This window comes from Embiotoca jacksoni, unplaced genomic scaffold (genome assembly GCF_022577435.1).
Source record: "Embiotoca jacksoni isolate LCO1_2020_lvr unplaced genomic scaffold, fEmbJac1.0.p SCAF_4, whole genome shotgun sequence".
Classification (NCBI taxonomy): Eukaryota; Metazoa; Chordata; class Actinopteri; family Embiotocidae; genus Embiotoca; species Embiotoca jacksoni.
The window spans coordinates 1,741,850-1,764,054 of NW_027185392.1; the positions used below are offsets into that span (position 1 = coordinate 1,741,850).

The window sequence follows — 22,205 nt, forward strand, 5'->3', positions numbered from 1 at the left end:
GGAAAGAGTGGAAATTCAACCGTCTCTTTATATTCAGCTGCGGTTTGGATTTATTTGATAAATAATTCAAAACTTGTTTAATAACAACACATCTTATATCTGGACCTGCTGCAATGTGCGTGTGTGTGTGTGTGTTTGTGTGTACCTGGAGGCTGCAAAGGAGTCATGCAAAGCTGCTGAGCCCAGACTGAGAGAGAAACGACACCGTTAGCATGCATGTCACATCACGACAGCAACACACACACACACACACACAGAGAGAGGACGATCTCTGCTGGACCATGAGAGCTGCTGACCGCATGGAATCATGGGAGATAACCTGCTGAAGGTCATGTGACCTACAGGAAGGGCGCTGCATGATGGAGGCTGCCTGCAGTGCCTCAAACAGCAGTTATCAATAATAATGAGATTTATCTCAATATTTTTTATACATCTTTATTATGCACTCATTAGAAATATAAAATAGTATCGAACCAGTAATTCACCCGTCAGTCCACTAGAGGTGTTTGTTTGGCGACGTCGAAGAAGGAGTTCACGTGTGGAAGTAAAAATTGTGAGAAATTCTGCGTTCAAATGGCGTCCGAGCTACCGTGTACAGAGAAGAGTCCATATGAACGGCGGCCTCTCGTGGTATTCACGACGTTGGAACTCAAAGTTTTCTCTCAGGCCCCAGTTCACGAGTTGTGACGTGTTTCTTGACGTTTACAGAAATGTCAGAAGTTGTGGAATTTCACGTTTGATTGGATGTTAAGCTGATATATAGTAATTTTATTTTTTTTATTTTATTTTATAACACGTCTGAGAAAAATGTTGATGTTCCAACAGCCTCATCTTCTCCCTCTGTCATTATGTCTTTACATTTCCTGCATCACGTTACCCGCCTGCTTGTTGGCTAAATTGTTAGCCTCGGTGGCTTCTAGACGGCATCCATGTTGCCGTTGCTTAGCAACAGTTTTCTCACGACTTCCTACGTTGTAACCACAAGCTAACGAGTTCCATTTGAACGAAGCAAAAGTCTAAACGGGGAGGAAGTTGGATGAAACGAAAACTTTCACATGGGACACCTGACGGATTTCTTTTAAGTAACATAACATTTATTCTATAACATAACATAATTTTCTTGCGCAAAATACGTAACATTACTTGCATAAAATTACTTATTTTAACCCAAACCATGAACTGTCCCTGAACTTAACCACGTGGTTTGTGGCACCAGAGATCTACAACACGTTGCCAACCGTTTGTGTCGTGAACGTTATCGCTCACCTACTCTCCTCTGTCCTCTGCGTGTTACTGGAGGACTCCACTAGAGGGCGCACCGGAGAAACAGGGATATAATTACAACTTCAGGATTTTCCTGATGTAAACAATAAATATAGTTAGAGTCGAGAGGGTCACTACGACAAAACACTCCATGGGCCCCGCCCACACTCCGATTTTGGAGCTTTTTCTGTCGTGTACGGACGTAACGTTCTCTGACTGGTTTACGTTTAGTTGATTTGCGTTAATTTCCGAGGAAAAATAATGCGCCCAAACAGACACAGGTCACATGAAGGCAGCTGTCATGCAAACAGGTAGTTTAAAGCAGGTATATCTCGGACTTAAGGTGCCTACTTTTCCCTCTTTAACCTGGCAGAGTGCCCTCTAGTGGACAGATGGGTGTATAGCATGTTTTGCTCTGATCTCAGGTTGGTAAAGGAGCTGTTTTCTGTATCTAATATGAGGAGTATCACCATGATGTCAGCCATATTGTCTGCAGCAGACTCATGATCCACTCAGCAGGATTGTCTGCTGCATATTTAATGGGAACATCAGTCAGCAGGGAACACCAGGAGCTGAGGAGGTCATGAGTAGGAGGAGAAGGAGGAGGAGGAGTGGAGGCTGTGTGGAAAACACCAGCGAATATGTTGAGTCTTGTGTTGTAAATAACTGAACTGTCTGTCACTCTTAAAACGCTGTCAAGAGCTTCCTGCAGTTTGTTTAGAGCCTGGTCGTGTGGAGAGGAGAACACATGGCAGATCTGAAGTCTGCAGCCTGACAGCAGCAAATCTGATTATTAACACATCACAGAGTAAGAACAGCCTCCTGAAAGCAGAGCCGACTCTGAGGCTTAATTAGATTAACACGTGTTGTGGGTCCGTCTTTAATAAACTCCCTCGTTAACGCACACACAAACAAACACACACACACACACACACACACACACACACACACACACAAACAGAAAGCTCGCGGCTTTTTTCCTGCACGGCCACGTGGTGGAGTTCAACACGGCGGCCAGGACACAGATTACTGCTGGATTACTCCGGATGTGTATTTACAGGACAGAAAAGTTTGCCCAGGAGAGAAGATAAAAATAAAATAAAAAATAAATAAAAAAGGGCCAGCTCACCACGAAGCACGACCCGAACGGATTTAATCTTCTGGAGTTTGACGGCAAAAATATGATTTTACCGAGAGAGACTCGAGGAATCAAGACACGCAGACTCAAACTGAAGCAAGCTGACCAAGGGGGCTGCAAGACAACCAGCCCCCCCCGTCCCACACACACACACACACACACACACACACACGACCATTACCATGGAGACCAGCGTAAAAAAAAAAAAACATGTCGCTAGGTGTGCATCCACGACCTGACCCATTTACATGCCGATGAGACCATCTGGTTTCCTGGCAACAACAACTTAATTTTGAGTCTCTAAAAAAATAAAAAATATCCTGCATGATGGCAGAAATAAAGAAGCAGCACAAACACCGGTGACTCAGATCGACGCGCAAATGTTGGTTAGAAACAGTAATTGTAACACAGGACAGGTGTGACATGATAACAGGCTCCATCCGGGCTGATTCATGCGTGTTGTGATGAATTTTTAAAAAGAAGAAGTTTAGATTTTTCTCCGGATTATAAACTAAATCTTTGTGTTTCTTATTGTTTATTTCTGCAGCGAACAACTAAAAATAACAGAGTTAGCTGGCAGCTAATTTGCATCAACAACCACAAAACAACACACACAGACACAAAGCACGAAAGTCCGTCAGCGTGAGGTAAATAGTTAGTGATGAATATAATAAAAACAAAGCAATCATTGAACTGATTTCAGTGTTTTAAACACCGAAAAATCTTGCAACTCTCTGACGTTACGTATTTTAACTGAGAGCAGACCGACATCACCGAAGATGTTGGTGTAATAAATATTTAAATATTTCACCAACACTATATCTAAAGGCCGATTTCAAGTGTTGAGTGTTGAAAATCCAACAGGTGTCTTAAAGTTTTCCAACATTTAATCTGCTTTTGTCACCGAACATCTCGTGAGTTCTTCATTTTGCAGAAGACAAACAATATTTTACCAACAACATCACGTTTCAACATCTTTCCAATGAGTGTTTTGTTTTTGTTTTTTTGTCTCGTTTGGTTTTGGAATTTATTTATTTATATTATTCATATCAAAGTTGTGTTTTATTTCCGGCAACGCTTCGGAGGTTGATTTCAGACGGAGCTGCAGCGGAGAACATCCGGCAGAAACTCTGGATGAGAAACACTCAAGATAATCTAAAACTCTGCGAAACGACCGGGTCTCATTCACGGGGAGTGTTTTCTCCAGATGTTTCGTCCCTCCACGGAGAACATCTGCGGGGAGAATAGCCCCGCCTCCAATGCCCTCATCCGCCACCACGCCAGGAGAAAAACAGCAGCTTTCGCGTCGGATCAAAGCTCTCGCACGGTCGGCCGAGCCTCAGCTGAACCGCCGTGCGAGGACACGCACACTGCGTGACTAAAGCCTGCTCTAACCTACATTTGAGAGCGGCAGCAGGAAAGTGGGTCTGTGGAGCTCAGAATGAAAAACAACAAAACGTGCTGCTGAACTCAGAAATAAAAGGAATAAAAGCTGTACGAGTCCGACTGGAACACACACACATACACGCACGCACACACACACACACACACACACACACACACACACACACACACACACACACACACGAGATGATCTGGATGATCTGCTGCTTAAATATGCAGAATTTAGAGATTAAATCAACACAGTTTGTCAGAGATGAAGGGATTAGAGATTAATGGCGCCTTAACGAAGCTGGCAAACACGGGAGGAGGAAACGAGCTGCAGCTTCATCTGCACACGAGGACATTTAATATCCTGATTATCAGAGAATACAGATCAGGATCGTGTTTTTGACTTCAGCCTCACACGCACACATTTTAAAAACCTCTGAAGCAGCTTTACTGATGTGTTCAGACGTTCAGCTGAGACCACAGAGCTGCAGCCAGATGATGCTAACATGGCGCTAACATGAAGCTCACATGAAGCCAATATGAACCTAACATGATGCTAACATGAAGCTAACATGATGCTAACATGACTCTAACACGGCTTCTCTCTGATTTCCTCTTTAATGCGGCTCTACTGCAACGCCTCACGCCCAGAGTTCTCCAAGGAGGCCACCGTCCCTCCTTCACGGAGGCAGCGACCCCCCTCCTCCATGGATCACTCTGCCGTGTTTCCCAGAAGCCCTCCTCCATCAGAGAGCTCCCCTTTATTTAATGTCTGAAGAAGTGAAAGCAGATGCGTCGGTGGTTGTTTCTGGTGAGTGTGTGAGTCACGTGGTCGGTGCCCCTCCAGGAGTCGGTACCAGGGCTAAAAGGAGCCGCGGCTATTCATCACGCCACTGCTGAGGCACTCATGCAGAAAGCCTCCAAACGCACACGCACACACACACGCACACACACACACACACACACACACACACCAGTGTTAACACAACTGCCGGCTCTATTGTGACCCTGAACGTCCGTGGCGGCTGAAGCAGCTGAAAGCAGCTGAAAGCCTCCAAAGAGGAGGAGAGGCAACAATAGCTGTCAAAGAGAAGGAGGAGGAGGAGGAGGAGGAGGAGGAGGTGTGGATACACATAAAACAAGTCTTTAATCGTGAAAGTCAAACAGATAAACGAGGCCCAGACGGGTTATTTTAGGGAACGCCCACTTAATTAAAGGATCTTTTCCAATTTATAAATCATCGATCAGAGTTAGTTTTATTTCCTAATCAACCGATCGATGAATAAAAGTCGATGAAACGCGACGCCGTGAGGACGAGGGGTCCCGGACGCAGTCGGGGTGTGGCAGCATCGACCCCACCCAGCCGCGTGTATCTACGGCGGAGGGAGGAAGGTGCATCGTCTTCAGGCCTCCGGGGTTGGGGGAGGAACGCAGCGAGGAAGAGGAGGATGCTGGGAAATACGGACGGGTGGATGCGAGTCTAACGGCAGGTGGTGATGGAGGAGCTGACAGGACGAAACACCGGATGATGGATGGATGATGAAGATGGGGGGGTGTGGGACACGCGTCCAGACCTGCGTGGAAGACCACGGTGTTCTTCCTGCATCCCGACAGCAGCTGCAGGTTCCTGAAGAGCCCTTTGGCCGTCAGCTTCACGTGGAAGTTGGACAGCGACAGTCGGGGAGACCATAACATGTCTGTCCTCTGGCTGTCCTCCTCAGGACGGATGCTGCTCGTCCAAAAGAGTCTCCCGAGCTCGTCCTCCGCTCAAGACGGTCGCAGGTTGTCCCGAGCTGACACTGACCCACTTTTCAAAACGACGCTCGCGTTCACCGGGTTTCAGTCTGATAAACAAAAACAAACGCTCCTCTTGAATTTCTTGAATCTTGAATTTGTTTAATTCCAACAAAATCTGAGAATTAATCCTCCAGAAAAGAAAAAAAAAAAAAGAAAAGTGCTCACATCCTCTCCTGAGAGCCACGTGGAGATCAGACGGGGAAAAAAAAGAAAGAAAGGACGGCGTTTCAATTTCCAAATTTAAAACCTTTCGACTCGAAACAGGAAAGAGAAGAGAGGAGGAGGAGGAAGAGGAGCGTGTTCAGCCGCTGCCCTTCATCGAGTCGAAGCTACGGAGCCGCCGCCGCCGCAAAACAACACAAAAAAAACAAAAACAACAACACACTCAAACATACAACAGAGGAGAGCTGGTTCTGCTGCAGCCAATAGAAGAAGGAGAGAAAATGGCGCCAAAAATAGCAGCGAGCTTCACCGTCGTCCAGGTGGAGGAGAAATATCAACGGAGGAAAGATGGAGAGAGACGGGAGGCGGAGTGTGTGTGTGTGTGTGTGTGTGTGTGTGTGTGTGTGTGTGTGTGTGTGTGAAAGAGAAAATCCTCAACGCTCGGGATGATTAGTCGTCCGTCTCTGCCGTTACTCGCTCGGCACAGAAGTGTGTTTGTGTCACAGAAACACACACACACACACAGATACACACAGGGGGGGGGGGGGGGGGTGGGGGGGAGGGGGGGATGCTGCAGGGGAGGAGAGGGAGGGATTTGAATAATCTCTGCTGCTCCTTCCCCCCTCCCCCCTCCTACATGACTCTTTCAGCCTCTGAATGTGATAAAAGGAGGAGATGCTTTCTCTCTCACACACACACACACACACACACACACACACACACACACACACCCCGTATTAAAGCCGCGGACGCCTCGTGAAACGACGTCTTTATTCTCCGTGATTCCAAAACAAACTGAAGGTCGACATTAAAGGTCGTTACAGGAGATCTGAAGATCCTGAAAATCTGTACACGGATTCATTTAAACATTTTACTGTCTGTGTAGTTACATCGTTAACTCGGGACACTCGACCTGGAGATATCGGGGAAGCCAGCTCAGTAAATACTTCATAGACCTCTATTTTATTTTATTAATGTGTCGTCTTGTGTTTAATTTGATCTGCTCTTTACCTTTTATTTTATGTTTTTATGTTCATGTGAAACACCGCATGGCACATCAGGGAACGTTGGTCCATGAACAGCAGCAGCATCTCTGCTCTCTGGCGCCCCCACGTGGCAGCACGAGGGAACTGAACCTCAGAGATCAGAACTTTCTCTACTGAACTGCAGTTTCACACACATTTCTGCACAAAAATAACATCTGAACTTCAGATCAGACCTCAAAAGTTACAACGCGAAAACCAGAAATAGTTTCTCTGTGTGTTCATGGACAATAAAACCATGTTTCTGTGTGTGTATGTGTGTTGAATAGAGACAGAAAGAGCTGCAGAAAGCCACAGAGAGCTTTAAAAGCCCACCCTGCTAACCAATGTCGCCTGAGGGCTGCTGCGGTGCGTGAATAAGAGACAGAGGTGTATGAATCAAACGCATGTGTGGGGGCTGCCTCTGTGCATGTGTGTGTGTGTGTGCATGCGTGTGTGTGTGTGTGTGTGTGTGTGTGTGTGTGTGTGTGTGTGTGTGTGTGTGTGTGTGTGTGTGCGTGTGTGTGGGTGTGTGTGTGTGTGTGTGTGTGTGTGTGTGTGTGTGGGTGTGTGTGTGTGGGTGTGGGTGTGTGTGTGAGTGTGTGGCTCAGGGGTGACAGCACGTCTGTGACTGGTGGCTCCCCGCAGGCCCCAAGAGAGACTTCCAGGCCCGGCCGCAGAGGGGAGGCAGCCAGGCGCCCGGGCTCAGACTAGGGCCACCGCGCAGGGGGAAGGGGGGGGGACGCTGCAACCACAGGCCCAGGCTTCATAAGGCCCGCGGGGGGGCAGCAGCACAGAGAACAGTAAATCTGAGTACATCTCAACATCACCATGCATTGCTGCTGCTGAAATATTGGCAGATTTTCGACCGAGATGGTCTCCAAAGCTGCTTTAAAACGTGATGCTGGAGTCACATGACTGAAACCACGGAAACAAACAAGTGTTTTTAATGGTGGAAAATCTGTGTAGAGTTTCGGGTCTAAAACATGAAATCAAACTGAAGTACTGCTGCCATGCAAACGTGGTTTAAGGAGCGCAGTGTGTGTGTGTGTGTGTGTGTGTGTGTGTGTGTGTGTGTGTGTGTGTGTGTGTGTGTGTGTGTGTGTGCGTGTGCGTGCATGTAATTACAGAGGGACTGCAGAAAGACGATAATTATGTTTTCTTAAGCTTCCAGTCTGAACTGCAGTCAGTCAGTCTGTGAGTGTTTGTGAGCAACTGAACAGTAAACATCCTGCAGAGAAGTTCAACATTAATGTCACGCTATCATTCTGATCAATGCAAAATAAAACAATCATCTCTGATCAATTAAAAAAAAAAAAAAAAAGTTTCAGGATCAGTCTTCGATGAAAGCTGAAAATACCTCATGGTCTTCATCACAGACTGATGGGGCGTACAGTGTTGATCTCTTTGTTTACTTGATGATTTATTTGCTTGCTTGTTTATTTGCTCGTTTGCGTATTTGTATGTTTGTTTACCTTGCTTGCTTGTTTGTTTTCTTGTTAGTTCGCCTTTTTGTTTATTTCCTTGTTTGTTTGTTTGCTTCAGAAGCGCACCGCAGGAAACCCGAGGGTGACGTCGCCGAGGCAACGTCCGGTTTTTATCGACAACAACCGCTGAGTGAAGGACAACACGTCACAAACAGAGACACCGAGCGGCTCCTTCAGTCTGAGATACTATAAATATATTTCCATCAGCGGGAGGAAGAATCAGTCAGAGAAAGATAAACACTTCGCACACGTTGAAATTCAATTATTTCATTCGTCCGTTTCCTGCAGAGCAGAAAATCACTCTGAATACCAAATATCAAACAAGTCACCACTCAGGAACCAGGTGGGGTTTCCGTGGTAACGCTGGATGTTTGCCACCGCTGACTGCTGCCAAGGTTGCCTCAGGTTACCACGGTTAGGGACGCTGACACACCTGCTGCCTCTCACACACAAACACGTCGCCGTGCCAACACGCAGACAGGTGAGAGTCGAACGAACCCAACTCACCTGCGCCACTCAGCCGGCTGAGTCTTGCCGACCCGCTTCTCTGCAAAGGATTCTGGGTCGTCAGCTTGGCGAGCGCCTGGTGGGCCGCCGTCTTGGCCGCGGTGACCGTCGGAGCCTTCAGACCTGCGGAGAGGAAACAGAACGGGTCGAAACTCGTCCTTCAGGTGATCTCACAGCTCAGGAGGCGACTCGGCAGGTTTACACTCCCCTGCTGAGTCACTAAATCAGAAGATCAGAAGAAGGCAGAAGATCAGCAGTCGCCGTCCTGCACAGTTTGTCTGGATCTGTTCTGTGAAGTGTTCACCTCGGCCGCTGCTGCTCTGAAAGCCTTCATTTTCTCGGCTGCACTGAGTTTTGTTTATTCTGGGATGTTTGAGGATGAAACTCTGCCAACGCTGAGGTTTCACTTTTCCTAAACTGGTTCTGTTTTGTTTTGTTGTTGTGGGGTTTGAATTCTGGGTTTCTCAGATAAACTACAATCCGGTACCGTCAACAAACACGGCCGAGATGGCCGAGGGAAGCTGAGCTAAGACTGCACCATATATTTATCCGTCACCATGGTAACTCAGTCTGATTGAATCAAAGTGCTATAAAATCTTGCCGTGTCTTTCTCGGGACAATGACAACACTATAAGTACGACCCGGACCAATTATCATTCACGTTCGAGGTCTTGTGTCACCAGGGAGGAGGGGCAAGAAGCCATCAATCCCAGCTGCAGAGGTTCTATGTGTGATGCACTGACGTCCTATTGGTCGAGGAACCAAGCAGCAACCAACCGGGACGTCACCCGTTGGTTCGTCTCGAGCTCAGATTTTGTCCGTCGCCATCTTGCTAGTTCGGAGCAGTTTGGAGCAGGAAGTGACCATATTTGGACGAGCTGGGGGAGGAGCGAGCGGTGGATCTGACTGATCTGATTGGAAACCTGACGATACTACGTCCCGCCCACCGATAGCTGTAACCTGACTGCACCAAAAGCCTGTCAATTAAACAGACAGGCCCCCAAAAAGACGTCTTTTTGAAGCTTATTTTCTAATTAATGACGGGATTATTTTCAGATGGACCTCCAGAAAACTAATAAGAAGGAGCGACTTTAGCTAACAACACCGAGATAACTGGTGGAGAAATTTTTATTGACTTTGTATTTCATGAGAAGTTGAATGGGAGTCTATGGAGCCGGAGGCTTTTTGGAGCCGAACTCTAGTGGCCCTCGGTGGTATTGCAGTTTAAGGCACTTCTGCATCGGCCTCATTTTTCAGACCCGGAAGTTACAAACACTTTTATATACAAAACTAAGGGTAAAAAACATCTGACTTGGTTTGATGTGCTGCAGTTGGTCTGATTTAAATATTACAATAAATGATAACAACACACACACACACACACCTGTGGCGGTGGTCCTGGCCTGCAGGGACAGAGCTCGGCTCCTCATGGCGAGGGGCCTCTGAGCGGCGCTGACGGCGCTGTTTGCGCTGCTGACCGGGTCACAGGGAGAACCGGAGCAGGGGGGCTTCGCCAGACTCTGGCTGCCCACAGGAAGCGTGCTTCTGCTCGGCCGCTCATCCGGCCGCGTGCCTGCTGGCGCTAGAGCTCCTGGAGACGCTGAGGGAGAGAAGGGAGGAGGAGATTTATTAAAAACACTAATGACAAACTTTGGAAGATGGCGTTAAGAATAATGAATAATATCAGGTCTTTTATCTTATTGTATTTTACCAGAAATCTTTTCTACAAAAGTGAAACGTTTTGTGGTATCAGCTGTACAAACTCACAAATGCAGTATCTTTATTAAAGAGTAACGACTGGGAGGAGTGACGCTCGTAACTACCAGAGCTGAGACGGAGAGATGGACGGAGGAGGGCTGGAGGTGTACGCAACACCGATTTATAGATATCAATGATACCAGTGCTGCTGTCTGTCTGTGCGAGGCAAACGATGTCCTAAAATCAGAGTAGTTTCATTTGGGGCCCGCAGATCGAGTTTGACAGAAAAATGTAAGAAAAAAAAACTTTCAAGACAAGAATTTCTGCAAAATAATAAAATAAAACACATTAAAGAGAGTCGTGTTTTAATTATTCTGACTTTTTAGTTTAGATTTATAAATTTTCTGTAAAAATATATCACATCTTAACGTAAACATGTATTTGTGACCCTTTCAGGGGAGAGAATAACAGTAAATAAGTGACTTTACATGTGTATTTAACGTATAGATGTAATATGGAGGCGGCTGCTGTGTACACAGCAACGTGATATCAACGTGGCATTAACAAGTTGATCTGAATTCATCACCAACATGTTCGTATCTGTGTGGAGGTGTGGAAACACCAACGCTACTCTCTGAGGAGACCGAACATCACCATGGGAACCAGGAGCCTCAGACGTAACCTGGTTACCATAACAACCCAGTGATAACATCACCGTGATGTTGCAGCTGCTGACACACTTCAATAATGTTTGCTGCGAGATGATATGTTTAAAGAAAAGGTCAGTCTTTCTATGACAGTTTCAAATCGACTTATTTCGATTTTTTTTTTTCTCAGCCGCGAACAAAACTTCTCAATATCTCTTACAAAAAAAGGGGGGAAAAAAAGCATCTTCAACATCTTCCCACAATGTTAAAAAGTCAAACGTGTGACCATGTTTTTTCTTCTCGCTCTGAAACGGTTTACATTTGCTCACTTTCTGTCAGCCTCCCTCTTCTCTGCATGAAACTGACTGTTTTGTACTTTGTTCTTCTGCTGGTTTACTGTGTGTGGGAGTCCAGTCTAAAGTACATCACTATCACTGATATCTAACACTGATGTTTCCATGGTAACCGAGTCCCTAATGTGGCCACACGAGGAGACTGTTTGAATTTGCGATAACTACTGCGATCACAGGATTATACACAACACTATAAACAGTTCGGTTAAAAATGTGGTGCGCGCGCACACACACACACACACACACACACACACACACCATACACACCTTTATTCGTGGCTCCATTGTTCTCGCTGCTCCCCAGAGAAGACGAACTAAGGCTTGTGGGTAACCCTTTAACAGGAAGTTTGGACGCGGCAGGGGCAGCCGGTCGCCCCGGTGACCCCGACTGCTGATTGGCTGCTGGCTTGGAAATGGACATTGCTGCTCCTGCAGACGCTGCATTGGTGCGAGGTTTGGGGATACCTGTAGGACAAAAAAAAAAAATAAAGAGTACTCAGCTCAGTGTCTGGATATAAAGTCTTTTCATCCTTTTTTATGTGCATGAATGTAAGAAAAAAAAAGTCGGTCTTATATGGACTTGTTTAGGACTAATTGACAGAGTTGTGAGTCAAACTTACAGTTTACTGCAGTAAAATGGCATTTAAACAAGCTGTTAAGATGCTGAAGTTGTAACAGAGCACCAGTTTGAGGGGGAGGCATCTTGACATCCTGAGACCCCCAAACCACAAGTCCAGCCGTCAAAACAATATATTTAATAATTTTATTAAAACTGCTCGCGTCTTTGGATCAACTGTTGCTATCTTGTTTTTTTTTTGGAGTAGGACACGACCATATTAGGGCAAGCTGGGGAAGGAGCAAACGGTGGATCTGACTGATCTGATTGGAAACCTGACCATGCTGAACTTTTTCAGAGCCAGAAGCTACAAACACTTTTATATACAGTCTGTGTTACAAACATGTTTTATCCTCGCTCCATAAATTCATTTCACACCTACTTTTCTACTTAATTCTGTTGGTTTTACATTCTTTCATCCAACCATTGTCTCTTTTATTTGCTGTTGTTGTTACTGTTATTTTCACCACAGTGTTGTATCCTGTTAAAACAGCCTCAGTTATCCACAAATTTCACTAAACCTTCCACAAACATGATTCCTCCTGATGAAGGTGCCGAGAGAGAGAAAGGACGCACAAAGGAGTGAGTCAAAAGGAGGGAACAAGTTAACATGTGTTCACCGCAGCCACATTACCTCACATTAACACACACACACACACACACACACACACACACACACACACACACACACACACTCAGCAGTAAAACATGTACTGCGACTGCAGGAAACATCTGGCTTCATTTGGTTTCAGTTGTGAGGAGAGCAGCTGGATTGTGTTACCTCAGAAATCAGAGTTAGGTAAGAGCTGCCTCACTGCTGACACACATGTACACACCGTCCTGTAACACCGCTGCATTGCAGTCACTACATTCATTTTGTAATCTCCAACTTTAACCTCATGCATTCGGCTTTTGATGCCAACTTGTATCCTTTCGTTGTTTATATATTTTCCGAACGTTAGCTTAGCCCCCTGCGAGCACGCGGAGAGGCGAACAAGCTCCTCCCCTCACCCGCACGAACCTCTGCGATATTAAAGGAACAAATAATAAGAACGCTCAATGTCTCCTGTTGCGTTTCATCTCCCCAAGTTTTACGTTTAGATGCTGACTGTAGGAAGTTTTCAGTTTGTATTTATTTGTAACTTTAACAGGGCAAACGGTAGCAGATCAAAAAAACGAGGCTCCGAGTCGAGGTTGTGAATCAGTCAATGCACCTTAAAGCACGGATCTTCAAGAACAAAAGAACTGTGAACATTTTTATCTCCTCACTTTCGTTCGTTTCGGTCATTCAGGTGCCGTATTCGTAAAGATCCTGAGAGCTCCTCCTGGTGACGACAACCTGAGAAAAGTCGTGGGATTGTGAGGTTTTCTAAGAATTTCAGAAGAAAGCTTCTTGGGAGTGTTTTTCTATCGGTTAGTTTAGGTCCAACACAAACACCTCCAGGTTCACTACACCTCCTGACTCCAGTTAGCTTTTGCTGATGTCATCAATTAACCTCGGGCTCCACCCACTTTCTCAAAGCTGACTCTGAAGCAGAGGGGCCCTAATTCTTTTGTATTAAGGCCAAAAAAATAAACATTTATTTTACGTTAAATTACATTTAATTAGAATGTGATTTATTTGACAGAAAAATGGGATTTTTAAATTAAAAATAAAACTTCAGAATAATTCCAGCACTGCTCTTTAATCTGCGTCGTTTTATTTATTTTACAGAAATTATTGTTTAAAAACAGTCTTGATCTCCCAGCCTGACGGACAGCTCAGTGATGTAGGACACGCTAACTGCACATGAGCATCATCAGTTGCAGAGAACAACATAATACAAGTTCAAATCAGACAACATTAGGCACAAGCAGCTAATAGGAGTAAAGAAACAAAACACGAATCGCACATTAAAAACATCTCTGAAAAGGTGGGTTTTAATTTGATTTATTTTTTTATTTGTATAGACTTTACATTTTTATATTTGATATTTTACTTCGTCTATTTGTATTCCGTCAGTTTTATTGCTTTTACTCTGTATATTTCTGACTTATGCTGCTGTGATGAAACAATTTCCCCTCATTGGATCAATGAAGTAAATGTATCTATCTATATATTCAATATGGACAAAAACACTGCAATGAAAGTTGAAATAGATTGTGTTTTTTTCACAACTTATGAACTTATCTTAACACAAATTCATATATAAATAGAGAATATTTCCTGTTTTTGACATCGTTAGAAAGAAAACTGGCCAGTTTTTGTTCTGATATTATTCAGACGTATTCACTGGGTATAAATCCTTCTCAGTGAATGCATCTTCCTGCTTCTTTAACCCAAAACCAGTCTGACTATTGAACTGTTTTATCTACTGAGACGTGCTGCAGTGTTAAAGCTCCATGAGTCAACCATGTGACATCATTCAGGAGAGTTTCTTTATCTCACGATCTGATTTCCCTGTGTACAGATCACATCTGAGAATGCACAAAAAGAACACAAACACAAGAACACGTCCGCAGAGCAGTAATGGAAAAGATGTGTTATGAAGTTAAAGAGTCAGAAACCAAGTTCACACGCACACACACGCACTCAAAGGAATCCATTGATGGTCTGAGGTTTGTTTCCTGTGTATCAGCGAAGAGGACAGACCAGCTTTTGTCCATCAGAATGTGACCTTTATGAGGACAAAGATCACACACACACACACACACACACACACACACACACACACACACACACACACACACACACCATCATCCACAGAAAAACGCACAATATGCAATATGCACAGAGGTATTTTCCGCTATGTAAATGACACACTGCAGCTCAGTGATTGTGGAAAACAAGAGTCAACTTATACACACACACACACACACACACACACACACACATATATAGGAGTGTGGAATTACAGGCCACTAGACACCAGATAGAGGACACCATGTTTAAATTGAGCATCTCATCACCAGTAGCAGACACTGTATTTACCAACACGCACGCACACGCACACACACACACACACACACGCACACACACACACACACACACACAGACACAGACGCACACAGATGACAATGTCAGGATGAAGCTGACATGACGCCAACAGCCCTTTCCGTTTCACCATTCAACACAAATCACTTTGTGAACTACACACACACACAAAGCGACAGGAAACACACACCGACCTGAAAATCCCTCAAGGAGAAAAAAAAAAAAGAGGAGCGAGGACCAGAAACAAAGAAAGTCATGACATCATAAAGTTCTTTAACTTCCTCTGAGAAGCAACGGGGACGCGCACACACACACACACACACACACACACACACACACACACACACACACACACACACACACACACACACGTGCACACGCACACTTTAAAGCCAAACAAGTAAATAAGTTTGACTCTTATGCAACACTGCAGCTGAAATACACTCCAGCAAGAAGAGAGCCAGCTGCGCGCACACACACAACAGTGTAACACACTGTAACAGTAAAAGTCTGTCCGTCAGCAACTTGCTCCCTGTATGTGACAAATTGTGGAAACAGTAGGTGTGTGTGTGTGTGTGTGTGTGTGTGTGTGTGTGTGTGTGTGTGTGTGTGTGTGTGTGTGTGTGTGTGTGTGTGTGTTGGTATGTGGAAGGCATTTTAACTCGCAGCTCTGCGCTGTCAGCCTGCTCATTTCCTACGTCTGCTGCAGAGACGAAGCAGAGTTTTCCTCACTCGCACATGCACGCACGCACGCACGCACGCACACACACACACACACACGCACACACACACACACACACACACACACACACACACACACACACACAGGGGGACAGACACAGTGAGATGCGTGTTGTCCATGTGCAGCTCTCCACTGTGTTGTCATGTTTCCTGCAGTGTGTCCGATCATGTGTGCATCTGTTTGTTTTTGTTGTTATTGATTATTTAGTGTTTTCATTCTGTCTGTTGTGTCTCTGTAGAAATAATCTGACTGCAGACTCACCCTGGTTCTGACCCGTGCCCGGCCTCGCGCCGGTCGGAGACGTGCAGCCCTCGGTCTGCCTGGCTCCGGGGCTCCCCGGTCCCGGAGGTCCGGTCCACGAGCCTGGAGGTGGAGCTGCGCCTGGGGGCCCCCTCTCCAATCTGAGGCCTCCCCCCGGCTGCCTGGCCGCGGGTCCCAGCTTGGAGGAGACTTTCTGTAGGAAGAGCTGACGGTTAGTAACGGAGTCCCAGCCGAGGGGCCCCAGCTCGGAGCTGCGCACCGAGACCATGGTGTTAGCCATTCCCTCGCTCGGAGTCAGAAATGTGGAGGAAACGGTGAAGGAGGGGAGGAGTGTGTTCACGCAGAGGGGGAGGAGGGACAACTGGGAGTGTGCTGCAACCAAAAAGGAGTTGCTATTGTGTTGTACATTCCCCTGGAGGATCCCGGCTCTGGCCAGGCCCAGCTATCCCCTCCACGTCCCTCCCCCCACTCTATAAACACACATGGAGCGAGTTTGTGGACGGGCGTCTGGCGTCCGTCTCTGCAGAGGAAACACTCAACTCAGAGGAGCGCTGGGCTGTCAGAGCTCCTCCACCTCCTCGACACGCTGATCCACAAACGGCCAAACACTTCAGCTCCTTCACTGAGCTCACGGATTACTGCAGCATACCGACACACACTCAATCATGTGTTAACATGCAGGCTGGCACTCGGCGGGCCTCAGTGACTCCGTCTGGCAATACGTAGATATATGGACCCGAACGCACACGTGCGCCAATATTCCTTTACACACTTTACAGGGGATATGAATTAAGAAATCCTTCCACACACTTAATTACCACAACCTTTCAGAATAAAAGCACATGCTGGTATTTGTCTGTAACGTACATGTACGGGTTAATATACGTGTGCCGATACAAACCCCCGAGGCAGCCAATTGGAGAAAACGTCAGGCAGGTTTTAAACCTGTCGCGAGGATCTTTAAAAATCACATACCAGAGATGAGCGTGCTTCACTGCACCACTCCCTCATTTAAAATGCCTGTTGGGTTTGTGAGACAGCAGCTCTGAGCAAATCTGTGCGTCTCTTTACGTCCTGCAGATGTTAATGACTATGTTCACCTCCAGAACATCCTGTATGACCACATACCATCACTACTGTTTCAACAGGTAACGACAGCCTGAGCTCGCGTTAAGGCACAACCTCAGATTTAGATCGAGAAACCTTTTCTCAACCTGACACGCGAATTGAATCCAACACCGAGCCCGGCGGGTGACATCACAGATGATTGTCTTCTCGTTGTGTGTTGTGTAACTTGCACGATGGGAGGATCTATAAGATGATGAAGTGGTACCAGTTTTGCTGCATTATCATCATCATCAGATAAATCTGGTGACTGGGTGGGCCGACAGCTACCATTATGTTTTTGTAATTCCGAAACTTGCGCGGTTTCAACGCGCTGAGCGCCGTGTTGTCATGTTGGAGAAGCCTGTTGCCGTGGCGCCACAGTTCAGGTGGTTTTTCAGCGAATGTTTTCCCGCAGACGCCTACAAACGTCACAGTAGAACTCGGTGTCTGACAACCAGCTAACAAAGAAAACTAACAGCTAACAACCCTCAGAAGGTTCCAGTAGAACTCGGTGTTGACAGTCCGACTCTGGGGGACGAATTCACGGTGCCACCGCTCACAAAAACGCGTGTAACTCAGGAACTGACGATGATCAAGCGCCAACATTTGTACCAGTTCCTCATTAGAGTTATACCTTCCTCCTGCTCACCCTGCTCTGACGCCTCGGTCTCTCCACAGCGACTTCTAACGCCTCTCCCGCGCTCTTCCTCTGCTCCTCCTCAGACTCCGCGGGGGCTCCAGGTTTTTCAGGCACGTCCCGGACAGCCTTCCTGGAAGTGTTCGGCGGTCTGTCCTCGACCGCCTCGGACACCAGTGAGCTGGTGGAGGTGGAAAAAGTGTGGCTGACTTCCACGCTCTTCCTCCCCGGCTGAGCGGCGTCGGCGGCTGCCGTCTGCCGGCTTGCTCTGACGCTCCTCCCCCTGCTGGGTTTCAGCACCACGGCCACTTTGACCGGACCGGCCAACGACCTTTGCTTTTTACCGCCATCACCCGTCTGCACTTCCTCCTTCCTGGGAGCTGCTCTCTTCCCATTGGCCGGAGCGGTTTTATTCTGCTGGGTAAAGATGAAACAGAGTTAGATAGACGACGGCTGTACGATACCTGATGGATGTCTCGGTGACCGTCTCAGTACCTGGCTGAGAGTTTTTAGTGGAGACGTGTTGGACCGGGATCCGACTTTCGCCTTGACAGACTGTCGGTCCAGTTTGGAGGCTCTCTTTGCTTCTAGACTGGCCGGTTTGACGGCGTTGGACACAGCGGTCCTGGCGGTGGACTGACTCGCGCTTGGTTTAGTTTTTTCTGGCTGACTTGCGGGTGGATTGCTGGAGGACTCGGTGGGTTTGGAGACCTCTGGACGTCTCCAAGCTTCATCAGGTGACGGAGATGCGACTCTCTCTGCACCCTGAGGTGGATCGTTCAGAGGAGGTGTGGAAAATGGCAGCTGGGTGCTTTCACTGAGGTCCTCAGAAGCAGTAGGTTCCGCCTGACTGTCCGCAGGTAGATCCAGAGGACAGGTGACCTCTGACCTCTCATCGGCAGCTCCACTCACAGCCGCAGTCCCGGGTTTCACACTGCTTCTTCGCTCGCCCATGTCAGAGCTCACAGACAGAAACAGAGACTCCTCTTCATCATCATCATCATCATCAGCAGGGATTTCCGTTACGTCTGAGTCCGGAGAGGAGGAGCCGTGCCGTCCACCGTTACTGCTTCTGCTGCTGAGGTCATCAGTGTTGCCATGGCCACCGCTGCTGGTCGTCAGGGACAGGGCGAGGGTCAGGTTGTCATTCCAGGAGTCACAGCGGTACTCGCCGCCATCGGCGTCCATGTACACTGACACCGAGTTGTCGTTGGACTCTGACAGCTCTGGTGCAGTTTGCAGTTTTCCCGCCGAGACGTCATCCTCGTCAGCTTTACTCTCCCAGTTCGAATCGACGACCGTCACCGCGTCCGTCTTCATCGCAGTCGTCATCAGCGTGACCTCCAGCATGTCGTAGTCCAGCGGGCTGTCGGTGCGGCCTCCGCTCAGGCTGCTCAGACTCCGCAGGGACTCTGGGGACGACTCACAGGAGGACGAAGAGGACGAGGAAGAGGAGACTAGGAAAGCATTCCCGTTGTGGTCTCCTGCAGTGTGCAGAGGGAGCTTCATGGTGGAGCTGCTCGTTGCCCTGACAGGGAAACTCTCAGCGGACTCAGGAACACTCATATCAGGCCGGGGCAAGGGAGGGGAACGTCGCTCTGATCTCTGACGTTCAGTTGGTTTGTTCTCTGCAGCTTTAATCCTCTCTGTACTCGGACACCTGACAGAACCTCCAATCCATTCTCCGCAGGCCTCACGCTCCTACATGTGTTTTTATGATACGTTCACAGAGCTGCAGTCCCTCCTCTCACACACCGGAAACACACAGTAAACATGCTGCAGTCTTTGTGTCAATTGCAGAGCTATAATTCAGATGAGCATCTTGACGTGCCGCTCCACATCCGCAGGAGTCTGCAGCTGGAAACATCTCCGAGGCTGCAGGAAGAGAGAGACATTCGGTTAACTAATGCATTACAGCGTCAGTTAGAAATATCATCTTTTAGATTTACTTGTGCAAAGAGTGAAAAATGTGTCTGCAGTTAAAGGACGCTTCAAAAGAGGCAACTTTCCAGATAAAAAGGAATCTGTCGACACATAGACCAAACAAGTGCCGATTAACAACTCAATAATATGCTGGCAAACCAAAATTAACAAAGATAAAACCCGATGTGTTGGTGGAGCAGCAGCAGGTGGGGGCGGACAAAATAAAAAGTGAAAGTTTGATCTAAAACTTTGCAGTAGCAGTGAGGTCTATCCCAGGAAGACACAGCTGCTTCGACATGTCCAAGTTCTTCTGCACAGACAGGCTGTGAAAGAAGAAGATGCTCAGCAGCCTGATCCACTGACCTGCAGCCTGGAGGAGTCTGTTTACAGGTGACCTTCTCCGGTGTGGAAACAGAAGCCAACAGATTCACCTGCGTGCATCGAACAGTGAAGTGTGGCGCAGGTTTGGGGCAATGGCCCTTAAAACTGTTTGGGTGCTGCTCAGAGGAAGTGATCTCCTAAGTGATCCAGCAGGCAGCACCATGACGGAGCCATCTGATCCGATTAATCCTGGAGCAGGAGGACTGCTGTTTATTCATTTGGATTTCTACCGTGTTGATTAAAGACAATTAGAATATAATTACTGATCAACTTATTCAGCAGTTGAAAATGTTAATTCTCATGACTGTTTATTATTTCAGTAGTTATTATTTCGGAGTACACATTGTTCTGCATCAGGTCGGCACACCGACGCTCACAGGGTTGAGCTATGCTGCCCTCTGCAGGCTGAGTTTAGAACTGCAGCTACAGGGATGATGAGGCTCAAACTGTGTCCTTGAGATATGAGACGCAGAAAGTTAAAACACATTTCAACACCTGACACACAAAGTCAAGTCTGTGACTCCTGTCAATCATTTTCAGAGAGCCGAGGTTACACTCTGTTACATTTTATCCACACTGAGTGCAAAGAGACGAACATGTGTGCATGTGGGTCAGGAACAAAGAGAAAACAGGAGCAGCTAAATAAAGGCGATCAGAACCAGGACAGAGCTCCTTCTCCATTATCCGGTAATGTCACTCGGGCCCAAGGCGACAATCTCAGTGGACTCACTTCCAGGTGGAGAGACAGGAAGGAGGCGCACGGTTAAAGACTTCAACCTGCTCAGGAATCCGTTACCTCACTGAAACAGGATATAACTGCATCTCTCTCTTAATCCAGGTGTATTTTTTCAAACTGAACAAGTTTTTCTCTGCAGCTATCAGGATCTTAAGAGCTCTAAAATCACAGTTTTAAGTAGATGTGTGATGGGAAATGTGATAAAATAACAGAAAACAGCACACGAAGAGCAGGTTGAGTATGAACGGATAGGCTCCCTCGTCCCTGGAGTCTAGCTGAGCTCCCGTACATATTTAATGAGCTGAGGTTGGACACCCGAGTCCCACCGTCAGGTCGGGTTTACAGGACTGATTACATTGCTTCATCCGACACGAGAATTTCTCTCCGCCACAGTGAGCTGTATTAAACTGCTCCCTAAGTCGGTGTGCAGGTTTCACAGTGAGCGTGTGCAAACAATAAAACAAAAGAGCCAGATGAGAGTTTAACAGGTGTATTATATAAACATGAACATAAACTCGTGGATAAAATGTTCTGGCTTTGTATTTCATGAGAGAAGGTGAATGGGAGTCTGGATTCCTGTCAGGTGAACTGGTTCGTTTCACCTCAAGACTGTCGAGGAACGTCTCTGGTTGAAGTCGCCTTCATCCTACTTCACATGCATCAGTCACCTCTGAAGAATGAAGACACTTTAATGATCTGACTCCAGCAGAGTCTGAGACACCGACATGTCCTACATACATCCAGGCAGAGCGCGGGGACGCCTCCTCTGACATGAAGCCTCGATAACATAACTGAAGTGACTCTCTCTGGATTCAAACTCTTGCAGTTCGAACGTCTCATCTCTTCCCGTTAGAATCAGTGTGTGAATCCGAGTGTGTGTGTGGAGGGGAGGAACGAGGGTCTGATCCACGGGTTTTAATGACTGCGAGGCATTAGGACACGCTTGTTGAGCAGGTTAAACCCGGAGGAAGAGGAGCGCACGAGGCTGAAGGGGCACAGCAGCCAGAGGGCTTTCAGAACGGATCAGCAGCTGAATGTAACGGTCGCCCGGTCGTTTGATCCAAAACTGAATATTCTCTCATCACCGGGGTCGAAACTTTTAATGCTCTTTAAGTCATCAACTCACAGGAGAATGTGTTGGTTCTGTAAATAATAAAGTAGACAGAACCATGTTTCTAGTTCGGAGCAGTTTGGAGCAAGAAGTGACCATATTTTGACGAGCTGAAGGAGGAGCGAGCGGTGGATCTGACTGATCTGATTGGAAACCTGACGATGCTACATCCCGCCCACCGATAGCTGTAACCTGACTGCACCACAGGCCTGTCAATCAAACAGACACACCCCCAAAAACACATCTTTTTG

General features: G+C 47.0%; 1 protein-coding gene across 3 annotated transcripts in view; it reads right to left on the reverse strand.

Annotated features, from left to right (window-relative positions):
• Window positions 1–22,205, reverse strand: part of LOC138208732 (microtubule-associated tumor suppressor 1 homolog) — a 52,217-nt gene that overhangs the window by 17,897 nt on the left and 12,115 nt on the right. For 2 of the 3 annotated variants that reach the window (XM_069166821.1, XM_069166820.1), the window contains exons 2-7: window positions 18,299–19,678; window positions 17,816–18,220; window positions 16,060–16,252; window positions 11,734–11,931; window positions 10,153–10,368; window positions 8,769–8,891 (exon numbers count right to left, since the gene is read on the reverse strand). In XM_069166821.1, the coding sequence (XP_069022922.1) occupies window positions 8,769–8,891; window positions 10,153–10,368; window positions 11,734–11,931; window positions 16,060–16,252; window positions 17,816–18,220; window positions 18,299–19,369 (2,206 nt within the window). In that variant the 5' untranslated portion in view covers window positions 19,370–19,678. The remainder of the gene's footprint in view (window positions 1–8,768; window positions 8,892–10,152; window positions 10,369–11,733; window positions 11,932–16,059; window positions 16,253–17,815; window positions 18,221–18,298; window positions 19,679–22,205) is intronic. The other variant, XM_069166822.1, reaches the window with a different exon arrangement.